At 49.5% G+C, this 27,377-nt stretch overlaps 1 protein-coding gene across 1 annotated transcript in view; it reads left to right on the top strand.

Annotated features, from left to right (window-relative positions):
- Nucleotides 1-23,947, top strand: part of ints1 (integrator complex subunit 1) — a 36,651-nt gene extending 12,704 nt beyond the window's left edge. Inside the window, exons 21-48 of the mRNA XM_042341069.1 lie at nucleotides 365-544; nucleotides 1,076-1,225; nucleotides 1,944-2,135; nucleotides 2,801-2,905; nucleotides 3,319-3,486; nucleotides 3,850-3,961; nucleotides 5,158-5,316; nucleotides 7,804-7,950; nucleotides 8,795-8,893; nucleotides 9,621-9,745; nucleotides 10,111-10,365; nucleotides 10,906-11,065; nucleotides 11,527-11,667; nucleotides 12,092-12,272; nucleotides 12,926-13,049; nucleotides 13,638-13,768; nucleotides 14,160-14,247; nucleotides 14,974-15,221; nucleotides 15,966-16,095; nucleotides 16,350-16,483; nucleotides 16,645-16,837; nucleotides 17,593-17,720; nucleotides 18,342-18,454; nucleotides 20,031-20,141; nucleotides 21,110-21,180; nucleotides 22,082-22,173; nucleotides 22,588-22,697; nucleotides 23,354-23,947. Of these exons, the coding sequence (XP_042197003.1) occupies nucleotides 365-544; nucleotides 1,076-1,225; nucleotides 1,944-2,135; nucleotides 2,801-2,905; nucleotides 3,319-3,486; nucleotides 3,850-3,961; nucleotides 5,158-5,316; nucleotides 7,804-7,950; nucleotides 8,795-8,893; nucleotides 9,621-9,745; nucleotides 10,111-10,365; nucleotides 10,906-11,065; nucleotides 11,527-11,667; nucleotides 12,092-12,272; nucleotides 12,926-13,049; nucleotides 13,638-13,768; nucleotides 14,160-14,247; nucleotides 14,974-15,221; nucleotides 15,966-16,095; nucleotides 16,350-16,483; nucleotides 16,645-16,837; nucleotides 17,593-17,720; nucleotides 18,342-18,454; nucleotides 20,031-20,141; nucleotides 21,110-21,180; nucleotides 22,082-22,173; nucleotides 22,588-22,697; nucleotides 23,354-23,469 (3,963 nt within the window). The 3' untranslated portion in view covers nucleotides 23,470-23,947. The remainder of the gene's footprint in view (nucleotides 1-364; nucleotides 545-1,075; nucleotides 1,226-1,943; nucleotides 2,136-2,800; nucleotides 2,906-3,318; nucleotides 3,487-3,849; nucleotides 3,962-5,157; nucleotides 5,317-7,803; nucleotides 7,951-8,794; nucleotides 8,894-9,620; nucleotides 9,746-10,110; nucleotides 10,366-10,905; nucleotides 11,066-11,526; nucleotides 11,668-12,091; nucleotides 12,273-12,925; nucleotides 13,050-13,637; nucleotides 13,769-14,159; nucleotides 14,248-14,973; nucleotides 15,222-15,965; nucleotides 16,096-16,349; nucleotides 16,484-16,644; nucleotides 16,838-17,592; nucleotides 17,721-18,341; nucleotides 18,455-20,030; nucleotides 20,142-21,109; nucleotides 21,181-22,081; nucleotides 22,174-22,587; nucleotides 22,698-23,353) is intronic.
- The last annotated feature ends 3,430 nt before the right edge of the window (nucleotides 23,948-27,377 follow it).

Raw genomic sequence — 27,377 nt, 5'->3', positions numbered from 1 at the left:
TGGCTCTGGCCTCCTGTTCGTCCCCTGTGCCCTCCCTTCCGCTATCGGCAGCTGTGCTTTCAGCCACTACGCCCCGAAACTCTGTAACTCAATCCCTCCGTCTTGCACTCTCCCTCCCCATCTTCAGGTCATGCCTGAAGACCCTCCTCTTCAACCGTGCCTTCGGTCACTTCCTCCCCCCCACCTCCACCCCAGCTTGGCATTGTGCTCCGTCACTGTCAAGCGCTTTGGGGACGCTGCCCGCGTGAAGAGTGCTGTGTAAATGCAAATTGTTGCCGGGGCCCAAGCCGTAATGTAACTGATGTCGACCTGTGATTGTCCATGCTTAACCTTCTGTATGTGCTCGCGTCCCTCTCCTCTCCAGGCCTCGTCCCAGTCGATGCCCTGGCTGGCCGACCTGGTCCAGTCCAGCGAGGGGTCCTTGGACGTGCTGCCTGTCCAGTGCCTGTGCGAGTTCCTGCTGCACGACGCGGCCGATGAGGCAGCCTCGACGGAGGAGGACGAGGAGGGGGAGAGCAAGGAACAGCGCGCAAAGAAGCGGCAGGTGAGCGCGAGAATCGGCTCTACACAGAGCAGAGGAATCCGACCTTCAGAACCCCAAGAGGGCCAGTTGAGGGGCAGAATCTGGAAGAGAGAGATGATTCAATTCCTTGAAGACTGACCACCTTTGTGGCAGTTGCACAGAACCAGCCTCAGCCTGGCTCAGCAGGTCGCACTCTCGCCTCAGGGTCAGAAGCTTACGGGTTCAAGCCCCCATCTCGGGTTCAACCTGAGCTCGTGCTTCTTTGGCGGCGCTCCACCGTCAGAGGTGCGACCTTCAGATGAGATGTTCAAACCAAGGTTTTGTGGTACCATTGGGGGAAAAAAGTGGGGGCTTGGGGAGGGGGGACCCCGGGTTGTTCACTTCAGAGCGGCTTTTTTACGTGCAGGGTATTTGCTGCACGTAAATTGCCTACCGTGTTTGCCTCCAATAATAAAGCCGCGGCACTTGACAAGTTACCATCGTGAGACTTTATTAAGGTGCTTTATAGTTCTTTGGTCTTCACCTGGTTTCGCTCCCTTTCCTGAGACTTAGAGGCAACAGAAGCAGCGGCAGTTGCTTGGCCGCCTGCAGGACCTGCTGTTGGGCTCGCGAGCGGACGAACAGACCACCTGTGAGGTCCTCGACTACTTTCTGCGGCGTCTCAGCTCTCCCCAGGTGGCCTCCCGCGTCCTGGCCATGAAGGTGAGGAGGAGACAGTGGGGTTTGTCTGCTGTGTTTCAGCCACAAAATACAGTCAAACCACTTTATAGTATATATCCTGTGAAACCCTTTGAGACGTCTCAACGACGTGATATGGCACTGTATCAAATGTAAGGATTATTATTATTATTGTTATTATTTTATCTCGGAAAGAGATGAGTCCATCTTTCCCATCCGTGGCGTTTCGCTGGTGGGAGGAGTGGGGGTCACTCTTGGAAACTTTTGGAAAGATGTCAACTGCATAGGGGGGAGATTACTTACAGATGAAACTTGTGGTTCAGTTTGTGGCTGTTTGTGAGGACTTCGCTGTGCACAAATTGGCTGCCACATTCGCTTCCAAAACACAGAGTCACTGCACTTTACAGTGAATCAATCCTGTGAAACACTTTGAGACTTTCTTCCCCCCCACAACGCGAAAGACGCTCTGTCGAGTGTAAGGAAATAATAATAATAACTCATGTATAATAATTTGGTCACTTCAATCCACCAGTTTGTGGGACACTGCTGTGCGCGATTGGCTGGTGCGTTTCGCCCACAAAATATACAGTCTATACGCTTTACAGTGTATTCTGTAAAGCGCTGAAACATGATTATGGTACTATATCAAACGCAAGGATTATTATTATTACTATGATGACGGTGCTGCTTAGAGCAACCAGAGGCGTCTGGCCTGACTGACCTATCCCTGCTGCTGGCTTAGGGCTTGTCTCTGGTGCTGACTGAGTCGGAGGTCAGCCTGCGGGAGGCACAGGAGCGGGAACGGGAGCAGATGATGGAGGAGGACTCGAGTGACGGGGAGCCGCTGCCTGGGTACCAGTGGCTGCTGCGGGACCTGCCCAAACTACCTCTCTTCACCAGTGTGAGCAGCATGACCTCGCTGGCACTGCAGCAGGTCAGAGGGAGACACTGAGCTGAGCTCCAGGCCGGCCTCCACGCTTTCTATTTCCTCCGTAAACTCGGCGCCGATCATCGATTCACTGTTTGCTCTCTTGCCCTCCACCACTTGTAGGTTCTCTCGCTAGCTCAGTTTAGCGCCTGTAGTTCCCCTCCCCACAGCTCGATGTCGTGCTCCGCCACTGCCAAGCATGAGGGGCCCTATGTAAATGCAATTTGTTGTTGTTTAGCTGCCGCCTTTGCCTCCAAAACAATATTCGCTTTGTTTCGACTTAATATGTAAACTATTTCGAGGCTCTGCTTTTTACTGTGAAAAGCGCTGAGTAAGGATGTGTTATTCATAGGAACAGGAGGAGGTCATTCAGCCCCTCGAGCCTGTTTCACCATTCTATTAGATCACGGCTGATCCGTACCTCAACTCCGATTTAGCCGTCTTTGCTCCCTCCGTACCCTGACCTAACAAACATCTATCCAGCTCAGTCTTAGAAAAAATTGAGATTAATTCCCAGGTTGGGAAAGAGGCAGAGCTGAGAGTTTGTGACTGTGGTTGGTTTGCGAGACGTTGTAAGTGTTTGGCCTGTGTGAGCGGGTTGCAGGTGACTGAGGCTTTACTCAGAGGGTTTCTGTTTAACTCTTCTCTTTTCCCTTTACTTTGTCCCTCAGGCCATTCACGTAGAGACAGACCCTCAGACCATCAGCGCCTACGTGATTTACCTGTCCCAGCACGCACCGGTGGAGGAACAGGCACAGCACAATGACCTGGCGCTGGTAAGCGAGGCCAGAAACATGGCAATAACAGACTGGTGAACATCTTATTTACCCGCCATCTCGCCCGCAAATAACTGTTTAGGTGTCGTCCCTCGCATGAGACGTTAAACAGAATGCCCTTCTGCCTGTTCAGGTGGACATTAAGAGATCCCACAGCGCTATCTGAAAATAGAAGGAGTTTCTCTGTCTCTCTAGGTGTCCTGGCCAACAATCCTCCTAAATAAAATTGGTCGCTCATTCCACAACTGTTTGTGGGACACTGCTGTGCGCAATTGGATGCCGTGTTTCGCCCACAAAATGCACAGTAACCTCACTTTACAGTATATTCTGTGAAGCGCTTTGAGACGTGTCGACGATGTGATAAGGCGCTGTATCAAATGCCAGGTTTCTAACCAGGGTTTCTGATTCTCCAGGACGTTGCCCGGTTGATTGTGGAACGCTCCACCATTATGACCCACCTCTTCTCCAAGCACTCGTACAGGCTGGAGTCTGAGGCAGTGTTGGTGGCTCTCATAGCCATCTTCTCCCGCTACGTAAAGAGGATGCGGAAAACCAAGGAGGACGAGGAGGTGTACAGCTGGGTGAGAGACGACGATCCCATCGGCGCAGGAGCGGGTGTGGGTGAGAGTGTCTGGGAGTGGGGGGAGAGAGGGGGAGTGCGTTAAGGAGAAGGAGAGAAAGCGAGGCATTTAATGCCCCCCCCCCCACTTATAATCTGCAACTCACTGAGCCAGCTTTGCTAGTCTAAAACCATCACAGTGAAGCGGTGTGCAATTGAGCATAATTTCTGAATGCGAGCGGCGATATGAGAACGAGCAGTTAATGGGTTACTCTGGGTGTGTGTACGCAGTGTTCTCCTGTTCTGTACGTGACCTGTGGTCTGTTTTGCTTGATATTAACAGTGTTTTCATTGATGATCATTTGTTTTCTCCCGTCGCCCGCAGTCTGAATCTCAGGACCAGGTCTTCCTTCGTTGGACGACAGGAGAGACTGCCACCATGCACATCCTGGTGGTCCACGCCATGGTCATTCTCCTGACGCTCGGACCCCCTCAGGGTAAGTGTCCAGCATGCGTGTGGGAGTGTGTTCAGTTTGTGCATGTATTCAAAGACTTATTACGGAGCTTAAACTCATAAGCTTTAGACCCTAAAACTTTTAAATCGCTTTTCCAGGGGTAAAAATCCCTTAAGAAAAAAATAATAATTTGGTCACTCAATCCACGACTGTTTGCGGGACACTGCTGTGCGCAATTGGCTGCCCCATTTCGCCCACAAAGTATACAGTCAATTCACTTTACAGTATATTCTGTGAAGCGCTTTGAGACGTCTAGAAGATGTGATAAGACGTGATGTCAAATGCAAGGATTATTGTTAAAACTACAGGGTGTTCACAAAGTCCTGTTACCGCCGTGTTTTGTTTTCACACAGTGCACTGACCAACAACTGAAACACATGGAAGAATGATAATAATTGTATTTAGAAGTTACTTAATTGTATTCAGTACAAGGGTTTAACTGTACTTAGACGTCCAGAGGATCGGTGTGTGAGCGCCATCATTTTCATGACAGATAATGATATGTCGCCATGTTCAGTGCCGCATCCTCCGTAACATGGAGAGAGGGATGGACGAAGAAGATACTGGCAGCAGACATGGTTACACCTGGCTCATCTGCAACAGAAAATAAAATTTCACTGCAAGAAATAAAAGCGTGTACAGGGGTTAACAGGACTTTGCAACACTCTGTAGAAGTGCTGAGCCAAGCTGACAGCTGACGTCAGTAACTCAGCGTGTAGATGTCTACGAGTCCATGTCTCTCCCTGTCTCTGTCTCCCATTATCTTGTACTTTGGAGTCCTGTAGCTCAGTGGTTAGAGCACTCGCTTTGCAAGCGAGAGACCTGAGTTCAATTCCAGGCAGAGGGCGAAACCTTGGGCAAGTTTCCTTACTCCACACAGAGCCTAATAATAATCCCTCCAAAACCAAAAACAATAATAAATTGGTCATTTTCAATCTACGACTGTTTGTGGGACATTGTTGTGCGCAATTGGCTGCCGCGTTCGCCCACAAATATACAGTCAATTCACTTTACAGTTTGTTCTGTGAAGCGCTTTGGGACGTCCTCCCGACGTGAAAAGCGCTATATCAAATGCAAGGATTATATTATTACTTTGGTACCTTGCGGGGCCTGAGTTGAGTTGTTGCTGTACAATGTGTATCTATGATGTGTGAGTGATTATCCCCTCCCCCCCGCAGGCGAGAGCGACTTCCATCACCTCCTCGACGTCTGGTTCCCGGATAAAAAGCCGCTTCCCACAGCGTTCCTGGTCGACACCTCCGAAGAAGCCCTGCTGCTCCCCGACTGGCTGAAGCTCCGCATGATCCGCTCGGAAGTCTCTCGGCTGGTGGATGCTGGTGAGGATCGCTGGCCGGACGATGGCGCGGTGAATTGAGGCAATGAAGGGAATCGGAAGAGAGGTGGCGCGTTAGGAACATAGGAACTGGAGGAGGCCATTCAGCCCCTCGAGACTATTCCGCCATTCTATAAGATCACGGCTGATTTGTACCTCAACTCCAATTACCTGCCTCTTGCCCCGTATCCCTTGATGCCCTGACCTAACGAAAGTAAAATACTGCGATGCAGTTTAATGATCTGCAAATGATCAATTGGCTGCCGCGTTTCACCCACAAAATATCCAGTCAATCCACTTTGCAGTGCTTCCTGTGAAACGCTTTGAGGCATCCCAACTATATGATAAGTTGGAACTACATGAAATGCAAGGATTATTATCGTTATATACATTGAACTATAGATATTTAGGGCATAGGAGATGGCCATTTGGGGGCCCACAGTGTCTGTGCTGGGTATTTTAAGATGGTGTGAGTAAGCTGCAGTTGGAATACTGTACTTCATCCAGCTCTGGGCTCCCTATAACAGGGAGGACATCAGGGCAATTGTAAACCTACTGTAAATGGCTATAAATACCACTTTGGATGGCCTCAAAACCACATAGGTTTCTCCCCTTCAGTCTGGCTGCCGGCAGTAATCGTTACTGCCATCAGGGGGAGCCCATGTCCTTTCTAATGCTGGTGGCAGTGACCGCTTGATGGGAGGTTGAGAACTGACTGGAATGGTCAACTGCCGTTGTCGACAAGCGGCAGCAGTTTACAGGCAGTGATTGCGAATGAGACGTTCTGTTGGCGTTGTGAACCAGGAGGGAAGCACGAGTGCGAACAGCAGCAAAAACGTGAGGTTAAATTATTGCATCAGTCACCACGCATGACTGATGATAATAATGTGGTCACTCAATCCACGACTGTTTGTGGGACACTACGGTGCACAATTGGCTGCCGCGTTTTGCCCATAAAGCACGCAGTCACTCCACTTTACAGTATATTCTGTGAAGCGCTTTGAGGCGACGATATGATAAGGCGCTATATCAAATGCAAGGATTTGTATTATTATTATTAAACAGTGCATAGGTAACAAATTGACCTTTCCATCTGCTTTCACCGAGGAGCTCCCAATAGTCTTAACCCCATTATTAAGGAGCGTAGTTTAGATTGTAATGTCTCTATGCTCTCTTTTTCTCTCTCTCTCTCTGTAAATGGAACACAAGCCCAGGTTGTGCTGAGTGCACTGGCCGCCTGATAATCTGGTGCAAATGCTTTTGTGATGAATTGGCAGGAACCCTGTGTGTGGGCGGTTAATCCCTCAGTGTGATTGTCATTGTGTCAATGAGACCGGGCACTGGGGCAGCCTCTGGTGGCCAAAACAGGAAACAAACTGAACAAAACAATCCCTGTACGGTCCATTACTTGCATTATTGGGTTCCCGGGGACACTTGTTTCACTAAATATTTTACTCTTGCCGACTATTAGGGTACTACTCTGTGGCGTGCCTCCCAAGTGTGTGTTCTCCATGTTAGCATGGACTGATTCTTTAAGTGTCAGAGGTTGTATGATAAACAGGTACTGGATTGTACCTGAGCCCAGATCTTGGCAATCAACTTCCATCCAGTATCATTGGATGATGATGATGATAATAATAATTTACATAATGCCTTATCACGTCGTCGAGACGTCTCAAAGCGTTTCATAGGACATACTGTAAAGTGGATTGGACTGTATTTTGTGGGCGAAACGTGGCAACCAATTTGCGCACAGCAATGTCCCACAGTCATAGAATGAGTGACTGATTTTATTTGGGGGATAGTTGGCCAGGACACCGGGTGGGTGGAGAAGAGAGAGAGAAACTCCCTTCTCTTTTTGGATCGTACAATAGAAATCTTTAACGTTCCATCTGAACAAGCAGATGGGACCTCAGTTTAACTCTCATCCAATGATATCAGGAGCAGATTCCCACCATCCCCACACACTTCATGGGGCACCAAGGCCGATCATAGCATCTTTAGGTGTTACCCTGGCTACCAGCTAACTCCATACCCACTGCAAATTGAATGTGTTCGGCTGATCTAGCTCATTTAATAATAATAATACTCCTTGCTTTTGACATAGTGCTTTATTACGTCGTTGAGACGTCTCAAAGTGCTTCACAGGATATACTAAGTGGAGTGACTGTGTTTTGTGGGCGAAACATGGCAGTCGATCGCACGCAGCAGTGTCCCACAAATAAGTCATCTGATCCCTGTGTTAGATCACAGCCTTGTCACCACACCTAGGTGGTCCATTGTTCCAAATGTAGCTGCCCGACCCTTCCTGATAATATTGGTGATGGTACAGGGCAGTGAGCTGGAATGGAAGTAATCCGTGTGCTTGGCTCCGAGAGAGCCTGAGTGAGTGGGTGAGTGGACAGGTGCCGTCTGTTCTGTCCAGAACACAAGGGGACTCTAACTAAACCTTACACTCTTCCCTTTCCCTCCTCTCTCTCTCTCTCTGCAGCCCTGCAGGACCTGGAGCCCCAGCAGCTGATCCTGTTTGTCCAGTCCTTCGGCATTCCCGTCTCCAGCATGAGCAAGCTCCTGCAGTACCTGGACCAGGCCGTGTCCCACGATCCCCAGACCCTCGAACAGAACATCATGGACAAAAGTACGTTCGCGTTTGCGAACCCTCCCCCGCCCCCAGACCCCAGAGACCGCTCGAGAGGGAGGGCTGGGTTACAGGTGCACGAGCCCCCGAATTGGCTGCAAGTCAATTTTGGGGATTGCGTATTACAGTACCCAAATTAACAAGGAACCACATGGGCTTTAGGATCCCATCCCGGGCCATCTGCCACGCACAGCGTCGTGATTAAATTAGACGCTGCTCCTGCTAGCGAGGGTGTGTGGGAGTGGGATTGTCGCAATAAGCAAGGCCGGGCAGGGGAGCAGGTGGCTGCAGCGCGTCTAATAATGGTCGCTAATTCAAATGGAAAGATGGGTTGCTTCGGGAGGATGCCCCACGACCGTTCCTCTCTCTCTCGCGTATCAGCACGGGAAGGTTAGATCCTGCTCAACACACGCCTCTTTGTTCCTTTTTTATTTGTTCATCTACAACAATAATGATAATAATCTTAGCATTCAATATGGCTTAATTACAGTGCTGTGGGGAACACTACTGTCAGAGATTCCATCCTGCAGGTGAGACGTTAAACTGAGGTCTCATCTGCGCCTGTTCAGGTGGGTATTAAAGATCCCACAGCAGCTATTATGATGGTGATGACAATAATAATATTCCTTGCATTTGATATAGCGCCTTATCACTTTGTTGAGACGCCTCAAAGCGCTTTACAGAATGTAAATTCTGTGTGTTTGTGGGAATAACACGTCAGCCATAATATCGGCTGTAAATCAGAAAAGAGGGGCCTAACCGGGCGACTCTTGTCAGGGAGCGGCACAGTCACGCTCATTGCTGTGAGGGTTCTACGTTCTGGTGTCGCTTTCTTTCCCGGCAGATTACATGGCTCACCTGGTGGAAGTGCAGCACGAACGCGGAGCCACAGGCGGTCACACCTTCCACTCGCTGCTCACCGCGTCCCTGCCCCCACACAGAGGTGAGCAAAAGGCCCTGGTTACCCCCAAGGTCGCACCCCGCGAGGATTCGTTCGGGTAGCTGCCGAGAACCTCTCGCCTCTTGTGAAGGGAATGCAGAACAAGTGGGCAAGTGTTTGTTCGGGAGCCAGTGTTTGCGCCGCGCTCAATTCAACGCCTTTGAGTTGGGCAAAGCAACAGTTTGAAAAAGACAGGATGTGTTTAAAATGATAAAGGGATTCAATAGGATAGATACAGAGAAGCTATTTCCTCTGGTGTGGTGGGAGGAATCCAGAGCAAGGAGGCATCATCTTCAAGTTAAAGTTAGAGCTCAGTCATTTAGGAGTGAAATCAGGAAGCGCTTTTTCATGCACAAAGGCGCTGTGCTCCTTACGTGAAGTATTAAGGTCATTGTCATCTTGAAGCTTTCAAAATTTTGGCTTCAGCTCATTTCAACAACAACAAATGACATTTACACGGCACCTTTCATGTTGGGGGGGACGTCCCAAGGTGCTGGACAGTCAAGGATTTGGGCCGGAGCTGGGGGTTGGGATCAGGAGGGGTGGAGGGCAGGGAGGGTGGGGGTAGGTGGGTGACTGAAGGTGCGGTCGAAGAGGAGTGTGTTGAGGCAGGCCTTGAAGGAGGCGAGGGAGGGAGTTTAGGAAATGGGAGGCTCGTGGGTTTGCTGAGTGACTGGGAGTGACGGGGTCGGGTGATTGATGTGATGCGTTCACCACTGTCTGTTCTCAGAAAATACAGATCTCAACAGGCAGAGCCTGAGCCACGAGACACCGCAGTGTCCGGTGAGGATCAGGAGACAATCACAGAGCCCGGTCATCGGCCCTGACGCTGATCTGGCTGCAGTGTTCCTTCAGGTACAAGGGCTAGACATTCGCTGCTTATCACACAGCAACATCGAAGAGACGTAACGGAATTACTTGTCGGACACTCAGCCGATGATGAAAGACTGCGCAACTGGCAGCTGCGTCTCGCCCACAAAATACACAGTCAATCCCCACCTTACAATGTAGCCTGTGAAGAGCTTTGAGACGTCTCAACGACATGAAAAGGCTCTGTATCAAATGTGGGGATTATTATTAAAATGGCTGCGCAGCATATCGATAAAGTCGCTCCACGTGCGGGTGATTACCGTGAATCTTCGGGATGTTAATAGGCGCTGTATTGAAAGCTGAAATGAGCCGTGATTAACCTTTTCTTCCTCTCCCTCCTCCCTCGCCAGCTGTTCCCCATGAACCCTGACCCCAGGTGGAAAAGCTCGAACGTGCGTAGCGTCTCTCTGGCCCTGCAGCACGGGCTGGCAGAAGAGCTGAGCCGAACCCGCCGGGGGAGCGAGGAGACTCCGGGCTTGGCGGGGCGAGCACTCCAGGCCCTCGCCGCGCTGCTCAACTCCCCGCACGGCGGCACCTTCGTCCTCTCCATGCACCGGCACTACACCATCTCCTGCCCTTTACTGAGGCAGCTACACCAGCATCAGGTACTGTACCGAGCGGGGACAGACTGGGTTTGGACCGGGATTTACACGAGACGCCACTGGATTGTTTTGGTTGTGAACTACAAGAAATTACATTTCCACAGTGCCCTTCGCGTCGGGAGGACGTCCCAAGGCGTTGGACAGTTGAGGATCCGCACCCGAGCTGGGGATTGGAATCACAGAGGGGTGGAGGGCAGGGCGGATGGGGGTGGGAGGGTGACGTCAGGCAGGCGCGGTCGAAGAGGAGGGTCTTGAGACTTGCCCTGAAGGAGGCGAGGGAGGGGGTGAAACGGGTCATGTTTGATCGAGTTCCAAAGGGTGGGATCAGAAAGCCTGAACGCGAAGGTGGGGCGAGCTGGAGCCCACTGAGCAGAGGGAGCGGACAGATCAGTATGGTGGAGGACCGCTCCTGTCTTTATGTGTAGCGGAGTGGGGGTGGGAGGAAGGGAGTGTGTGTGAGCACCCAGGGGGAGGGGTGGTCTCTGTGTCAGCGTGTCCCATAGATAAATCATGCCATGTGTGTGTGTGTGACTGTGTTTACAGAGAGTCTCTCAGCAGGAGCCTGCCATCGCCTCACTGTTTTACAAGGTGGTGATGCAGATGAGAACCTGGCTCGAAAACCCGGCCGTGGTGGAGGGGCCTTTGCGGGCACTGCTCAAATCCTTCGCTGCCCAATATTCCTTGAAGCACCGCACGAGCGACGGTAAGGCAGCCTCGCTGCGTGAGAGGGGTTCTGTAGTGTAGTGGTTAACGTGCTCGCCTCTCTAGCGAGAGGATCTGGGTTCGATTCCCGGGCGGGGTGAAACCTTAGGCAAGTTTCCTTAGTCCACACACACACCCCTCTGTTTACCCAGCAGTAAGTAGGAACCTGGTTGTCAGTCGATTGGTGGATCGCTTTCTGAGGGAATAATCCCTCTTCAAAAAAAAATTGGTCACTCAATCCATGGCTGTTACACACTGCTCTGCGCAATTGGCTGTTGCTTTTCACCCACAAAATATACAATCGATCCACAATACAATATATTCAGTGAAAGGCTTTGAGACATCTGAATGACGTGAAAAGGCGCCATATCAAATGCAAGGCTTATTATTATACTGTAACAGCCTCGCTGTATGTTAGGATTTCACTGGGCCTCTCGTGACGAGCTACTTTGTGCCCTTCAGTGCGAGCGATCGCCTGCCACCTGGTGGAAGGCCTGACCTATCGTCAGGATCAGGAGGTGATCGACTCGGGGGTACAGGCCATGGTGGCCGCTCTGAGAGCTGGAGAGAAATGCAATGTGGAGCCAGAGCTGATGGTCAGAGGTAAATGGTCCTGCAGGCTCGCTCGCTCACTCACTCGCTTACTCACTCACTCACGCCTCCCCTCAATCCCACCCCCAAAAACACACACACGCATGCCACCCCTTCATCCTCCGACATGCCTTCCTCCTCCACACACATAACACACTCTCACGCAAAGGTACACGTCTTCCCTCCGTCCCCACACTCGCAGACACGCACACACTTCCTACTCGCGCATACATACTCTTATCTTTCTCTCAGACACACGCTGCACACACACAATGATTCCCCATGTGACTGATTTCCCCGATTATAACTGCAACTCTCTGCATATTGCATGTTGCTGAGCTAACTGGTGATCTCTGTTGGCTTTATCCTGCGTGGTGACCGAGCCTAACGTCAGCGTCTCTCTCTTCTCCGCCCATCCCCCACCCCGGGCTGACAGTGCTGCGGGGCCTGATCGAGGTCCGCTCTCCCTACCTGGAGGAGCTCCTGACGCTGGTTCTTACGGCCGGCGGGAATACGGGTGTGAAGCCAGTTGGGAGCGGTCCTGTCTCCCTGATAAACAGCCTCCTGCAGCAGGAGGCAGAGGAGCCGGCTGTGAAAATGGAGGTGGATAACAACAGGTAACTGAATGGGAGGCTAGTGGGTAGTGTTACTGTATGTGTGAGGAGGGGTCCAGTCTAATAAAAGTAGCTGTTCACTTCATGGCTGTTTTTTGAGTGGGGGGCGTTGCTATGTGCGGGTTTCTCCGTTCACCGCGTCGCTACTCTGGACAGTAAACGCTGCAAACCTCTTTGAGACGTTCGCCTGGCTGGAAAGACACTGTGTCAAATGCAAAGGTTATTATTATATATTAAAAGAAAATCATATGATGCTCACTCGATCCACACAAAATAAATAATAATTTGGTCACTTCAATCCACGACTGTTTGTGGGACGCTGCTATGTGCAATTGGCTGTCGCATTTCACCCACAAAATACACAGTCAATTCACTTTAAGGTATATTCTGTGAAGCGCTTTGAGACGTCTCAACGATGTGATAAGGCGCTATATCAAATGCTAGGATTATTATTATTACAATGAACTAGCAGAGCATACAATACAACCAATTCACTTTACAGTATATTTTGTGAAGCGCTTTGAGATGTCTTGATAAGGCGTTTTATCAAATTCAAGGATTATTATTATATCTATGTGTATAAATCCTTCGGATGACTCCTGGCTACCGAAGCTCCCTCCTCTCACTTTCCCTGTCTCTTGCTCTTGTGTTCACAGTATGGAGGGGCTGAGGCCAGTCTCTGCTACGGGGCTGCTTATTGATTGGTTCGAACTGCTGGACCCTGAGGTTATCTCCTGCTGTCCTGACCAGCAGCAGCGGCTTCTGTTTGCCTGGAACAAGGTAAAAACTAATGAGGTTCCATGGAGCCCTAGCAAACATCACATCAAGCTCCGAGGAGCTGAGAGCCGTGGCTGATCAGCTAAATTAACGTCCGTGGAGTCATTAACCCTGGGGTTGTTGCTGCTTCAGCTGTGTGCATTAATTCCACTCCCACCACCCCACCAGCTGGGGACCTTGTACTAATCAAACCCAGGGATGTCAGCGCTAGGAAAGAAAGGGAAGCGTTTCCTCTTGTTAAAACCATTGTTAGCATCAAGTTTCCCATCTCTTGTTTCTTAGTCGATTGGCGGATGGCTTTTATGGTGGTAATACTCCCTCGAAAAAATAATAATAATTTATGGTCGCTCGATCCATGGCTGTTTGTGGGATATTGCTGTGCCCAATTGCCTGCTGCGTTTCGCCCACAAAATACACAGTCACTCCACTTTACAATATACTCTGTGAAGCGCTTTGAGACGTCTCAATCATGTGATAAGCCCAGGCAAACCTGTGTGTGATAGAGTGTACGTGTGATAGAGTGTGCGCGCGAGGGTCAGTGCTGAGTGTGTGACAAACCTTAGTTACTGGTGATCTCTGTTTTGTGTCCAGGCCACGGCTCAGCCTGGATCTCAGGTAGCCTCGTTCCGCCCCTACCTGCTGGCTGTCCTCACCCACCAGACCACGTGGAGCACCTTACATCGCTGCATCAGCACCGTGCTGAGCAAACACGGGGAGCTCAGGTGAGCAGCCACACAGAGCACCTCACCTGGGGCACAGGTAACGTGACGCTGTGCCCCCAGTGACTGCTCTTACTGCAGTAATATCAGCACGGTTCCCCCCCTCACACCATCACGCAGGCTCAGTGGCTCTCGTTGGTTGGTTGGTGAGATGGAGGCTTTACTCACTATCTCAGTGAACCTGCCGATCATTCAGAGCCCTCTATCTTTCAGGGACCTGACTTCAATGAAAATGGCGAGGGAATTCGGGTGGGATCCATTTGTTCGGTCTATCTCTCCCTCCCTATTCTGTCTTTATTTTGTACCATTCAGAGATGGGTGGTTGTTGGATACCATCATCAGGTGTTAATGCTTGACCATGAGAGTAGGCTGTTGATGTCTCTGTTCTCTGTAGGTTTGACCCCACGGCATGCCTGGATTTCCTCTGGGCGTGTGTGCACATCCCAAAGATCTGGCAAGGGCGTGATCAGAAGACTCCGCAGGTAGGGATGTGCATAATCCCTGATGGAAGTAATTTTGCGGCAGTGCCCGGGATAAAGCTTTGTGGATCACAAGGAATAACTGCTGGGCGCCGTTCAACAGTGTCTAGTTTAAGTTCTGTTCCTGTGCTGATCAAATGGATCTGGCAATCATGATGTCAGTCAGATCAGTCCAGTGCCTCCACACTATAGGGAAAGGGATTTCAAGAGGGATGAGATCGAATGGGCCAAAGGTCCTTCTCCATCCGCACCTCTCTTGTGATATTAATAAATTGGTCACTTCAATCCACGACTGTTTGTGGGACGCTGCTGCGCGCAATTGGCTGCCGCTTTGCGCCCACAAAATATTTACAGTCCGTTCACTTTACAGTATATTCTGCGAAGCGCTTTTGAGACGTCTCGAAGACGTGATAAGGTGCTATATCAAATGCAAGGATGATTATTATTATTACCGTTATCTTCTGATTCGGAGAGGTTTACAATCCGAGAGTTGTTGGGACGTGGAACCTTGGCCCTGCCAACAAAGGTGGCGGAGGCAGAGTCCATTGCGGGTTTCGAGTGGGAAGTAGACCTGGTGTTTCTCAAAGACAGAGGTGTGGTGGGGTGTGGGGATAAAGCAACGGAAGGGGACACCTTTGCTCTGAGTGCAGACTCGATGGGCTGAATGGCCTCCTCCTGCGCTGCCAACTTCCGTGGGGCTCCAGTCGTAACCTGCTGTTGACCTTGCAGAAGCGCACGGAGGAGTACGTGCTGCAGTTGAAGAAGGCGGAGCTGATCAGCCTGGTGGATCTCGTGCTCCCGGAGTCGGAGATGCGGAGTCGCAACGGGACCCCCGCCAGGAAGAGTCCGGACGAGGCCCCGAGCTCCCTGATCCAATCACGGCTCCCCCTGCTGCTGAGCTGCTGCCACGGAAACATGGACAATGTCAAGAAAGTCACCGAGTATTTGATCGGTTGCATCAAGCAGTGGGGTGACAGGTGAGGGTGAAAGCGGGGTTCAGTGTAAAGTCCCCAGAAACCCCCCCCCCCTATCCCCACCCACCCCCAGATTACACCGCTGGGGCAGTTCTCACACTTTCCCCTCTCTCTGTGTGGGAATATCGGAGAAATTTCACCCAAAAAATACGCAGTCAATTCACTTTACAGTATATCCTGTGAAGTGCCTTGAGGCATCTCCACGCCGTGTATAAGGCGCTATATCAAACGAAAGGATTATTATAAATTGTCAGCAGTGACATAAGCCAAAGACATGAATTGTCTAATCTACGAAGCAAGATGTTTTAATTAGGGGCTAAATTATCGATATCCGCCCGATAAACTGGGGGCTTGAGAGCAAAGGCGTATTGATTGAAACATCGCGTTTAACCTGCAATCGAATTGACCGTGAACCTGCCTTTATTTTCACAATGATGTCTCAAGGCGCTGTGAGTTAGTTTAAAATAAAAGAAAAACAATAACTTTACCAAGGATTATTGCAGCCGAGTGTCGCAAAAGTGTTGGAGCGAGCATATTAATTTTCTCTTAAATACATTGATGCCAAGTAGTCTAACCAAGGTTTTATATTAATTTAACATAACTTCCCTGCTCTACTCCTCTGGACATAAAACCAAGGACTCTTATTGGCGTTCATTATGGCCTTGGGAGTTGTGCGGCTGTGATTTGCTGAATACTTTAACATGTTCTCTCTCTCTCTCGGTCATGGGGCTGCCCTGATTTTAGCAGTGCCATGAGCAAGTGCTGCCACAATTTGCTACTCCAGATCTACTTCCAGGTGCCAGAAATCATCCGCCACACCAACCTGCCCGACTCCGTCCTCAGCACTGAGGGTACGGGCGATGGAAGCACCTGCAAGGTACAATGCAATTTCGGGACGTCCGTTCGTGTTTAGATCTGTACTGGCTCTGTGGGTGCGTATATCAGTGCAGTACTGTCTTGTGCTGTCTCTGTGTGTGTGCGCGTATGTGTGTGTGTGTTTCTTGGTGCTGTAGCCGTTGACCTGTGTGCTAACCATGAGCTGCATACTTTGCTGGGTTATTTCTTGGAAGACTTCACACACATCTCTCTCTCTCCCCCCCAACCCCCCCACTCTCTCTCTGCCTGTTGTAGCTGGACGCCCTGGTGCATCGGTTGCTGATGTTACTTGCCGACACTGACGACTTCAAGATGTCAGACAACCGCATGTCAGACGCCAACATGGCGTGCAGGAAGCTGGCTGTGGCCCATCCCGTGCTGCTGCTCAGGTACCCACGCACCTTGTGCCGCTCAGAGGATTTGCTTCCTCTTAAGCGCTCCGGGACGCTACCCTGTGTGAGGGGAGCTATATAAATGGAAGGTGTTGTTCCAGTATGCGTGTGTGTGTGTGAGAGAGGACGGAGGTGATCTTGTGATTGACCTGTTGCAGGCACTTGCCGATGATCGCTGCCCTGCTGCACGGACGGGTTCACCTGAACTTCCAGGAGTTCAGACAGCAGGGCCACCTGAGCTTCTTCACACACGTGATGGGGATACTGGAGCTGCTGCAGCCGTTCCTGTTCCAGAACGAGCACCAGGGGGCGCTGCAGGACTGCCTGCTCTCCTTCATGCTGCTCCTGCAGGTGAGGTCGGGGCGGGGCAGGGCGGGGTGGGGGGTTGGCCAGCCTGGGGTGAACCTCACTGTGTTAAAGATTATCCACTGAAAGCGGCCAGGAAGGGGGAAAACGTCGAGAGAGTGAGCCTTTGGTAAAAAGAAATGGCTCTGAAGGATCATTTCCCGTCGTGGATCCTGTGGCTTAGTGGTTTTGGGCACTCGCCGCGCAAGCAACAGGACCCGGGTTCGATTCCCAGGCGAGTCAAAACCTTAGGCAAGTTTTCTTACTCCATACACCCTCCTCTATTTACCTAGCAGTAAGTAGGAACTCGGCTGTTAGCTGAGTGGTGGATCGCTTTTCGGGGGTAATAATCCTCCCCCCCCCCCCCTTCAAAAAAGTGACTACGCTACTGTGAAGCGCTCCGGGCTCTACCCTGTGTGAAGGCAGCTATATAAATGCAAGTTGTATTGCTGGCTGCACAAGCGGGAACGGGATGGGGGTGTTGTTCAGTGGAAAATCCCACAGTGCTGCTCAAACATAGCAAGCTCTCTCTTAACTTTGCGAGATTTGCCAAAGGATTCGTAATTGGGGAACGGACTGCAAACTACGCCCTCGCTACACCTTACGGTTAAAATTCCTGTGAAGTGTCGGGCGTGAAAAGGCGACGTGTCAAATTCAAGGCTTGTTGTTATTTTGATGGCCGCTGGCCCTTAACCCCTGCTCTTTTTGTTTTTCTTTTGTTTTATATATATATATTTATATATATATTAAAAAAAACACAGAATTACGGCAAATATTCTCGGCAGCTTGCCTCCTTTATCAACAAGTGCGTGCAGTTCATTCACAAATTCATCACCTTCAACACAGCGGCTGCCATCCCGTTCCTCCAGAAGCATTCGGATATTCTCCAGTGAGTGCCCGAAACTTCCCCTTTCATTTCTTGTCAGTCACTACCTTCCTGAGGGGAGGGAGTGGTGGGGGTGGAGGGAGTATGAGTCAGGGAGTACGTACAGGGTGTCCACAAAGTCCTGTTACCCACCCCGACCCCCGTTACAAAGCAGCCATCACACACACACACACCGAGCCTCTGGACCCCTGAATACAGTCAAACACTTGCACTGAATACAAGTAAGTACATGTTTCAGTTGTTGGTCAGTGCCTGGGTGCCACAGGACTTTGTGGACAGTCTATAGTATTAAAGGGGAAGGGGAATGTCAATGAGATCAGTTGCTGTGCCCCTCCTGGGGTGCAAATGTCACAGAGAGACTATGAGGGAAAGGGAGGAATTTATCTTTAAAAGTGTGCATTATATACAGTGAATTCCTCATAACTCATTGCTTTATGGGGAAAAGGGGCTCAGCGATGAGTTGTCAGGAGCAGTGAGTTACATAAGTAAATGTGGCCGGGATATTGACGACTTTAAGCGGTAATGATAAGCTGAAGCCAGGTCGAGATATCAGCAGTTTACTGTAGATGTAAACCTTGACACTTTTCTCATCAAAATAAACGTTTCTTTCCACCGATCACTTAGTTATCTGTCGAGGGAATACTCGGACATGGCGCTGCTGAAATCCCTGCTGGCGGGACTGACAGTCCCCACCAGGAGCAGGCTGGTGGAGGAGAATGCGGAGGATGAAGACGGAGGTCAGTATCTTTCTCCCTCTCCCCCCACCCCCACCCCCCTCTCGGCTGCTTTTGGTTATTATCTGAAACCAGAAATCTATGGCATTTGAGTGTCAGCCAGCAGTGTTACATGTGTCTGAAATGCAAGCGTTTCCATTTCCAGGGACTGGAATAATGTCTTCCACTCCCGTTCAGGCACAGATTAAACCGCAGTAAACCACATTGTGCAGTCCTGTAGCATAGTGGCTATCGGGCTCACCTCGCAAGCGAGAGGACCCGGGTTTGATTCCCGGGCGGGGCGAAATCTTAGGCAAGTTTCCTCACTCCACACAACTCTGTTTACCTAGCAGAAAGTAGGAACCCTGTTGTTAGTTGATTGGCGGGGGTAATAATCCCTTACAAAGGTAGTTTTAAAAAAAAATCCAGTCACGTCATGACTTTTTGTGGGACATTTGTGTGAAATTGGCTGCCGCATTTCGCCCCCAAAATACAGTCAATTCACTTTGAGACGTCTCAACAACATGATAAGGCGCTATATCAAATGCAAGCATTATTATTAATCCCACACCCTTTGATGCATGATATGGATGGGACGTTAAACCGAGGGAAGCTCCGTCTGTACCCGCTGTGCGCGAAATGGCTGCCACGTTTACTCAGAAATGCTCAGTCACTGCAGTAAAAAAAANCTCACAAGCATCATTCTGATTTAACACAAACTGGAAGGAATGAAGCTTCTTAGCTCAGAACGCTCTGCGGATGTCCTTGGCAGTCACACTTGTGGTTTGGCTTCCTTCAAAAGGAAATACTTTGTCTGATATTTTGGGACACAGTGTTGACCATTTTTGGTTCAAGTAGGATGTGGAATGTCCTCCCGGGAGTTTGAAAAGGAATACGTCAAAGAGAGCCAGTTACTGGAGTGTGGGTGAAGGGCAAGCACATGGGACTGAAAGGATTGCTCTTGAAGGAGCTGGCACAGACACGATGAACCGAATGGTCTCTCTGTTTGCTGTAAATTTCTATGGTTTTTATGGTGAAATATTTATAGCATCCAAGCTGAGTCACAACTTTGCAATTTGTGTTTTTTTAAAAAAAATACTTAAGAATCATATTTAGCTTTAAACATTGGAAAAAGTATCGTGTCCGCAGACACTTCACATGTCAAACCACGGTGCGGGGCCTGAATAAAGTGACATTCTAGCCGTTCACAGACACAGGAACATAGGAACAGGAGTTGGCCAATCAGCCCCTTGAGCCTGTTCTGCTATTCTATAAGATCATGGCTGATCTGTACCTCAACTTCCAGTTACCCGCCTTTGCTCCATATCCCTGGATACCCTGACCTAACAAATATCTGTCCACTTCAGTGTTGGAAATTTGAATGGATCATTCACGCTGCTGAAGTAGGTCAAGGACCTCGAATGGAAGTGTGCCATTTTACATTTTTTTTTGATGGTGGCGGGACGGTTTTCAGTGGTGGGAGGGGTGTGTGTGGGACTGTCCCGGGACAGCTACCGTTAGTAATGAGGGGGGAGTGGGCGGAATCCGCATCTACAACCCTCCCCCCCCCAAGTTCTGATCGCAGTTTGTCTCTTGGCAGAGGAAGAAACTGGCTCTCTTCCGCTGGTCAGTTTCTCAACCACCACCCCGCTGACAGCAGCCGATGTGGCCCCCTATCTGAGGAAGATCACGAAGGGTCGAGCTCTGGAAGGTAACGACCCCATCTCACAACAACAACAACTTAACATTCACATTAAGCACTGCCTTTCACGTCGGGAGGATGTCCCAAGGCGCTGGGCAATCTGGACCCGAGCAGGGGGTTGGGATCAGGAGGGGCTAGAGGACAGGGAGGGTGAGAGTTGGAGGGTGACCAAAGGCGCGGTCGAAGAGGAGGGTCTCGAGAAAGGCTTTGAAGGAGGCAAGGGAGAAAGGAGAAGGGACTGTGGAATGGAGTTCCAGAGGGTGGGGGCAGAGAAGCTGAAAGCCTGATTGTTGATGGTGGGATGGGTGGGAACATGGAGCGCTGAGCAAGAGCTTTTAACTGTACTCTTTGGCCACCTTTCCTCCCCACCCTCCTCAGCTGCTCCCACTCAGCTCCTATTAACCCTGCAAGCCAGAGCCCTAACGGGTAGGGTAATTGGACAACCAGTGAGTAAGCTTGCCAGACAGTGCTATCAATGGCAAGCTGCTTAGACTTCCAGCAGTTATCCCAACGCAAACTCTGGAGTCCCCAAGCCTTGGCTCTTGCCAACCTATGCGTAATACTTTCCGGAATTAGGTTAACACGATGCGGCCCTCCAGGGAGAGAGAGCGCATTCCATTCCAACAATCTATCTCTGGGATTTCCATGTGTAGGTGGGATGCATGGAATTCTCAGCTCGGTTTGATGATGAGTTTCTGCATGTATCAGACACCCGACTGGCCAAAAAAAAAGCTTGGGCTCCCAGTCAGCTATGCAAAGAGCTTTGAGCCTTTTTTTGTTGTAATAGATGCTGTGTACTTGTAACTTGTTGTTACCTCTAGACCCTTTCTCTATCTCTCTCTCCCACTCTGTCTCTCTCTCTCTCTCTGCCTATCTGTGTGTGTGTCTGTCTCTCTCTCTGTCTCTGTCTGTCTCTCTCTCTGGGCAATGACGGCTGATTCAAACCTCCTGAATTTCTCTCTCTCTCTCTGTTACAGACACGCTGGAAGTTCTGAGTGACATTGACGAGATGTCAAGGCGTCGAGTTGAAGTTCTCTCGTTCTTTGTTGTAAGTAGGGCAAAGCTAAGGTCTCGTCCCAGCCGACCCTCTGAGTGACGGTCTGTTCCTTGACACGTGCTCAGAGCAAGTGTTCACGCTGGGCTGAGCCAAGTGATTAGCAGCAGCGATGATTAAATGACCTTACATCAGGGGGGTGTTCAATGGCAAATTCTTGTGAGTTATGTGTATGATCCCTGATTTGTGCTGTATTCAATCCAAGACTGTTTGTGGACACACTGCTGTGCGCAATTGGCTGTCGCTTTACACTTTGCAGTGTATCTTGTGAAGCGCTTTGAGACGTCTCGAAGACATGATAAGGCGCTATGTCAAATGCAAAGATTATTATTATTTATTGTTATGTTTTCCACCTTTGATGGACATTGTTTTCAATGGGCAAGCTGTGGGTTTTAGCTGGTTAGACTCCAGCAGTTAAAGTGGGTCGACTGTATTTTGCGGGCAAAATGCACAAAATATACACTCAATCTCTGCTGCTCCTTTAAGTGGTTTTGAGGAGAGCATTACGGGTGGGCTACCTCGGGGGTCCCTTCACCCACCACCCTCTGCCGAGCTGGGTATCCCCTGTGTTGGGGGAGCCGAGAGTTGCTTATCCAAGGCCCGGCTCCAGCCTCAAAGCGCCTCACTGGGGGAGGGAGGGTTTAATTAGAAATTAAGTGAATGTTACACAGTCAAATGCAGCAGCTAATCTAATCTGCAGCAGCGATGCCCCACAGACAGCAAATGAAGCAAATGGCCAGTGAGTTTGAATGGGGGGAAGGGGTGTACTTGAATGAAGGAGAGGAATATAAGACATGAAAAAGACTCACAAGTTCCTTCGGGTGGGGAGAGGGGGGAAAGGGCAGAGGCTAAATGGCTGGTTTCTGATTGGGGTTCTTGTTCTTGTTATTGACAGAATGACCTGCAGCGGCTGATGAGTTCGGTGGAGGAGCTCACACGGAACCTGGCCTTTGCCCTGGCAATGCGGAGTATCCAGAACGACCCTCGGTAGGGCTGGGTCCGGGCAGGGGCAGGAGGTGGCTCATTCGCTGTGTGTCTAAAGCAGGATTGCCTAAATGAGAGCTGCGGGGGACTGGCTTCCAAATTGACCCTGAGTTGGAAGAATTTTCCGCTGTCCCACCCCGTCTTACCCTTTAAGGCAAAGTGGTGCGTCTCACAAGGCTGGGACTAGGTGGAATTTTGGTGCTCTGTAACCTCTGAGTCACGAAGCTGTGCGCGAGCCTGGTGATGGATGGCACAGTCTGGGATTGTGTGAATCTCTGGTCTCTTTCCTACGTTAGGAGACAGGAGGAAGTTCACATTCCCACCTTATTATGTGGTGTGTGTGTCTGTGTATGTAATATATATATTAGGTGTTTCTCTCTGCCCACCTCACTCTCCTGCTTTGTTTTGTTGCCACAGCATCGCTACCGACTTCCTGCCCACGTTCATGTACTGTCTGGGCTGCGGGAACTACGACGTGGTTCAGACAGCCCTGAAGAACCTTCCGGACTACACGCTGCTCTGCCAAGGTAACATTGACGCCTGCCGCTGTCTCTCTGTTACGCTTCATCTTCCCGAGAACACTGTGTGTGTGGCATTTCTCTGTCACGCCGGCCACTTTCTACCCCGTGTGTTGATCTGCCTCCGCGACCAGTGTTTAGAGCACTCGCCTCGCAAGCGAGGGGACCCGGGTTCGATTCCCAGGCAGGGCAAAACCTTAGGCAAGTTTCCTTATTCAACACACTGCTAGGTAAACAAAAGTAAGTAGGAACCCAGTTGAGTCGATTGGTGGATTGCTTTCCGGAGGTAATAATCCCTTCCAAAAAAAATAATAATAATGTGATCACTCAACCCACGACAGTTTGTGGGACACTGCTGTGCACAATTGGCTGCTGTGTTTTGCCCACAAAATTTACAGTCAATGCAATTTACAGTATATATTGTGAAGTGTTTGAGACGTCTCAATGACGTGATGAGGTGCTATATCAAATGCAAGAATTATTATTGCGATCAACACTAGAGTCCTGATTCCCCCCATCCACCCCCTCTTACCTCTTATAGTCAATTCACTTTACAGTATATTCTGTGAAGCGCTTTGGGACGTCTAAAAGACGTGAAAAGTGCTATATCAAATGCAAGGATTATTATTATTATTATTACCTCCTCTGTGTCCCTCTCTCCACAGAGCATGCCAGCGTTCTCCTGCACAAAGCCTTCCTGGTTGGGATGTACAGCCAGCTGGACACCAGCCCCCACATCGCTGAGGCCATGAAGGTTCTGCACATGGAGGGGACGACATAGACCCGGGTTGAGGCCAGACCACCGAGGGCGGCTTTGACACCGAGCGGGGATTGTAAACAGCGAGGCTTTTGCCACGGGAAAGGAAGCGGCTTCGATGTAACGTGTAACCCACAGCTGGTTCCTGAACAAAAATATTCCGGTCAACACAGAACAATGTCAGTAGCTCTCAAGTCCCTTTCCTCCCCGAACCCCTGGACGCTCTGTGTCCGATGCTCTTTCTCCCCAAGCTTGGCTCGGACAGGATGGGGTTAAAAGAATTTCCCCTTGTGTGCACCGAATGCTTGGGATTCTTTGAGATGAAGTGACTGTCGAGTAGAGCCATAGGCCAGAGGAGACGGCCTTGGAAGAGAATTATTTGCGGTGGGGGGGATGGGGAGGAAAAAGTCAAGTTATGAACTACGAGGTCGCACTTTGGAGAAAGTATTCTTAATTAATCTCCTCTTCCCCTCCCACCACCACCAAATAATGCACACACTGTACAGTAAATAAATTTGCGTCTATTATTTTTTGTTAAGGATGTGTTGTGCTTTTGTTGGGGGTGGGGGGGATATTAAAAAAAACAAAGTAGTTTTAACGTTAACATTAGTTTTTAACTAACTGCTACAACTGGGCGCACAGGTGTTGAGGCAGAATGATTGGCAAGACCATTAATGTTACCAGCATGTGTCAGAAGGGGTTATTGATGTAGCTGAAACTGGAAAATATTTAAGTTATGGGGAAGGAAGATTAAGGCTTTGTGAAGGACTGCTCGTAAAAGGAACGTATTTGAAGCTTTGAAGACCGTTTGGCTGTGAGTGTGTGTAATCCTTCCTTCCTGTCTGTCTGTCATGACTGACTCACACACACACACAATGCATGTATGTGCATCCCCTCTCGTGTTAGCCTGACTCAGTCAGTCACAGTCACGCTCTCTCCTCTGGATCAGAAGGTTCTGGCTTCAAGCTGCATGTTAGGGACTTTGAACTCACAGTCTGTCTATGTTGGCTGATGTGCCAAAATTACATTTATAGAGCGCCTTTCACGTCGGGAGGACATCCCAAAGCGCTGAACAGTCAGATGTCGGGGCCCGAGCATGGGGGAGGGGTGGTGTAGAGGTGAGGGAAGACAAAGAGGTGGGAGGAAGACCAAAGGCACGGTCGAAGAGAAGGGTCTTGAAGCCGGCCTTGAAGGATGCAAGGGAGAAAGCGAGGCAAAGGGACTGTGGGATGGAGTTCCAGAGTATGGGGGCAGAGAGGCTGAAAACCTAGCCACCGATGGTAGGGCAAGTCGGGCGGGAGACCTGGAGCAGGCCTCTCAAGCAAGGGGACCTGGGTTCGATTCCTGGGCAGGACAAAACCTGAGGCAAGTTTCCTCACTGCACACAAACCTGTTTATGTAGCTGTAAGTAAGAGCCCTGTTAGTCAATTGGTGGATCTCTTTCCGGGTGTAATAATCCCTCCCCTCTCCCCCCAAATATATTTGGTCACTAATTCCACGAGCAATTGGCTGCCGCGTTTCGCCCACAAAATACACATTCAATTCACTTTACAATATATTCTGTGAAGCACTTTGAGACTTGATAAAGCGCTATATCAAATGCAAGGATTATTATTGTAATATGGGGGGAGCGCTGATTGTCAAAGCTGCTGTATTTTGGTTGAGGCCTTAAACCGAGGTCCCGTCTACCTATTCAGGTGGATATTAAACATCCCATGATTGTTGGGAAAGAGAAAGAAGTTTCTCCCATTGTCCTGGACAGATAATTTGGTCATTCATTTCATGAGTGTTTGCGGGACCTTCCAGTATTGTATAATGGCTGCGGTGCTCACCTGCAAATAGTCACTGCACTTGACCGCAATTCCCTACAAAGTAGTTGGAGATGTGTTGACATTATAAGCGATACGTCAAACGCTGGGATTCTTCTGGTGTGAGTTGTGCGGTTACAGATTTGCTGGTGTGAATGGGACGTGCGCTGGTTGTGTCCTTGTGTTGTGCATCTTTGCAAATCTTTGTGCTGAGTTACACAAGGGGGGAGGAGAGCAGAGTGGCCTTGTAACAGAGCTGTGAGCTTCGGTTACTGTTTACTCTAAACCCTTATACTTTACGCTGCAGTTGGAGTAAATTCACCGTGAAACATCGTCACCGATTCAGTGCAGGTCGCGGTTTGAAGTTTTCGAGTAACATAATTAATAGCTGCTGTAATCCTACCCCCTGCCCCCTCACCATTAATTACCTTGAGTGATATTCAGACACGGAATGTGTTTGCCGAGTGTGTGCTGGGAAGCACCGAGTTTGTCCTAACATCCCAGTTTTTCGTTTCAGACCTACAGAGCGTCCGTTCATGAGATTAATCACCTGTTTCTAACTCCACGGTGGAGTGTATTGTATCTAGCTAACACAGGATTTCCCTGTGCTCGCACTGATACCAAGCGAGCGGGAGTTTGAAAGAGGAACCGTGTTAAATTGCATCGAAGCTGTCAGGTTAGATCGTGAAAACGGATGGTTTTACAAAGATCCGATTTTTTTCTGGTGAATGGCAACTTTTGTGTGACTGTGCGTCTGTCTGCCTGTGTGTCTGCATGATTGTCTCTCTTGTGCCTATGTCTGTCAGTCACCATTTGCCTGTCGAGTAAAACTTGCGTAAGTCGGGACCATAATATTTAATATGACTCACGCAAAGTCCAAGTTACAGGCAAACTTCTAGAAATCGCATAAAATCCAATATAAACAAAAAGCTACACTGCGCATTCGTAATTTAATGCATTCAGTAAGAATGGGAATCATGGAAGAAAGGAGAGCGATGTTATTAGTTAGGAGATGATTCGCTTATAAAATACGATTCGTGCAAAGTGGTTTTAATAGGAAACTGAATGGGACTCAGGTCCATGTACGACTTAGATCACTACGATTTATAAAGATAAGACTTTTTGTATTTTGCTTTGTCTATGGATTGGACTGTGTCTCGCTCTCTTTGTCTATGTTTCTGTGTGCATGTTGTCAGTCTGTGTGCATGTCTGTATGAGTGTGCATCTGTGTATGTCTCTCTCCGCCTATGTTCATCTTTGTGTGTGTGTGTGTGTCTCTCTCCTCTCTGTTGTGTGTCAGTGTCTGTCTGTCAGTGACTGTCTGGAAAACCTCCTGGCTGCTGAACCTGGTAGTTTCCGGATGGCTGGAACGGACGCAGGAGGAAAGTTTCGGCTCAAAGCCAGAATCCCGTTTACTCTGTAAGTGAAGTGGAACGAGCAGAGTGACAGGTGGAAAGGAAAAACCCAGGCAATTTACACTTAAGAAAGTGACACAGTTTAAGAGGGTTATTAGGAACTGCTACAACACCTGAGTTTTATATAGTTTTTTTCTCGGTTGCTATCAATTCTCAACGCTGTAATTTATCTTATATTTATCTGTTAACACCAGAAAATCTTGTCGTCGTGTCTCTCAGTGCTCCCACGTGTAAGTCAGCTGAAGGCCATGTTTCGTCCAAGTTTCCCTCATAAATAAATAAATAAATAATAATAATCCTTGCATTTGATATAGCGCTTTTCAGTGTTTCACCCACCCATCTTCACGTGTGAAGATAAAACTGTGTTGTCCGTTTGGCTCCTGCTCTCGTCCCAAATCCACTCTTCCAAGTCTGGGAAAGACTGAATTGCAGGTCAGGAGTGGGAATCTTGTCTGATTTCCCCCCCCCCCCACCCACTTTCTTCCCTGAGATCACCACAAGACAGTGTAGGAAAACTCTCATCAAACATCTTAAGACCTTTCACAGAGCAAAATACAGGACTGAGTGCAGAGAGACTCCTGCAATGTATAGACACGGAAGCAGGGGTTTGCCCTACCAATAGTCAATGCCACCATATTTACTGTCCTGTGGGTTCACAGCACATTGAGTGTACTGTTAGCACAGGCACAATGAGGAAAAGACAAAGAAA

Source organism: Callorhinchus milii, unplaced genomic scaffold (assembly GCF_018977255.1).
Source record: "Callorhinchus milii isolate IMCB2004 unplaced genomic scaffold, IMCB_Cmil_1.0 Scaffold16, whole genome shotgun sequence".
Lineage (NCBI taxonomy): Eukaryota > Metazoa > Chordata > Chondrichthyes > Chimaeriformes > Callorhinchidae > Callorhinchus > Callorhinchus milii.
This window is presented reverse-complemented; position numbering and strand designations above follow the sequence as displayed.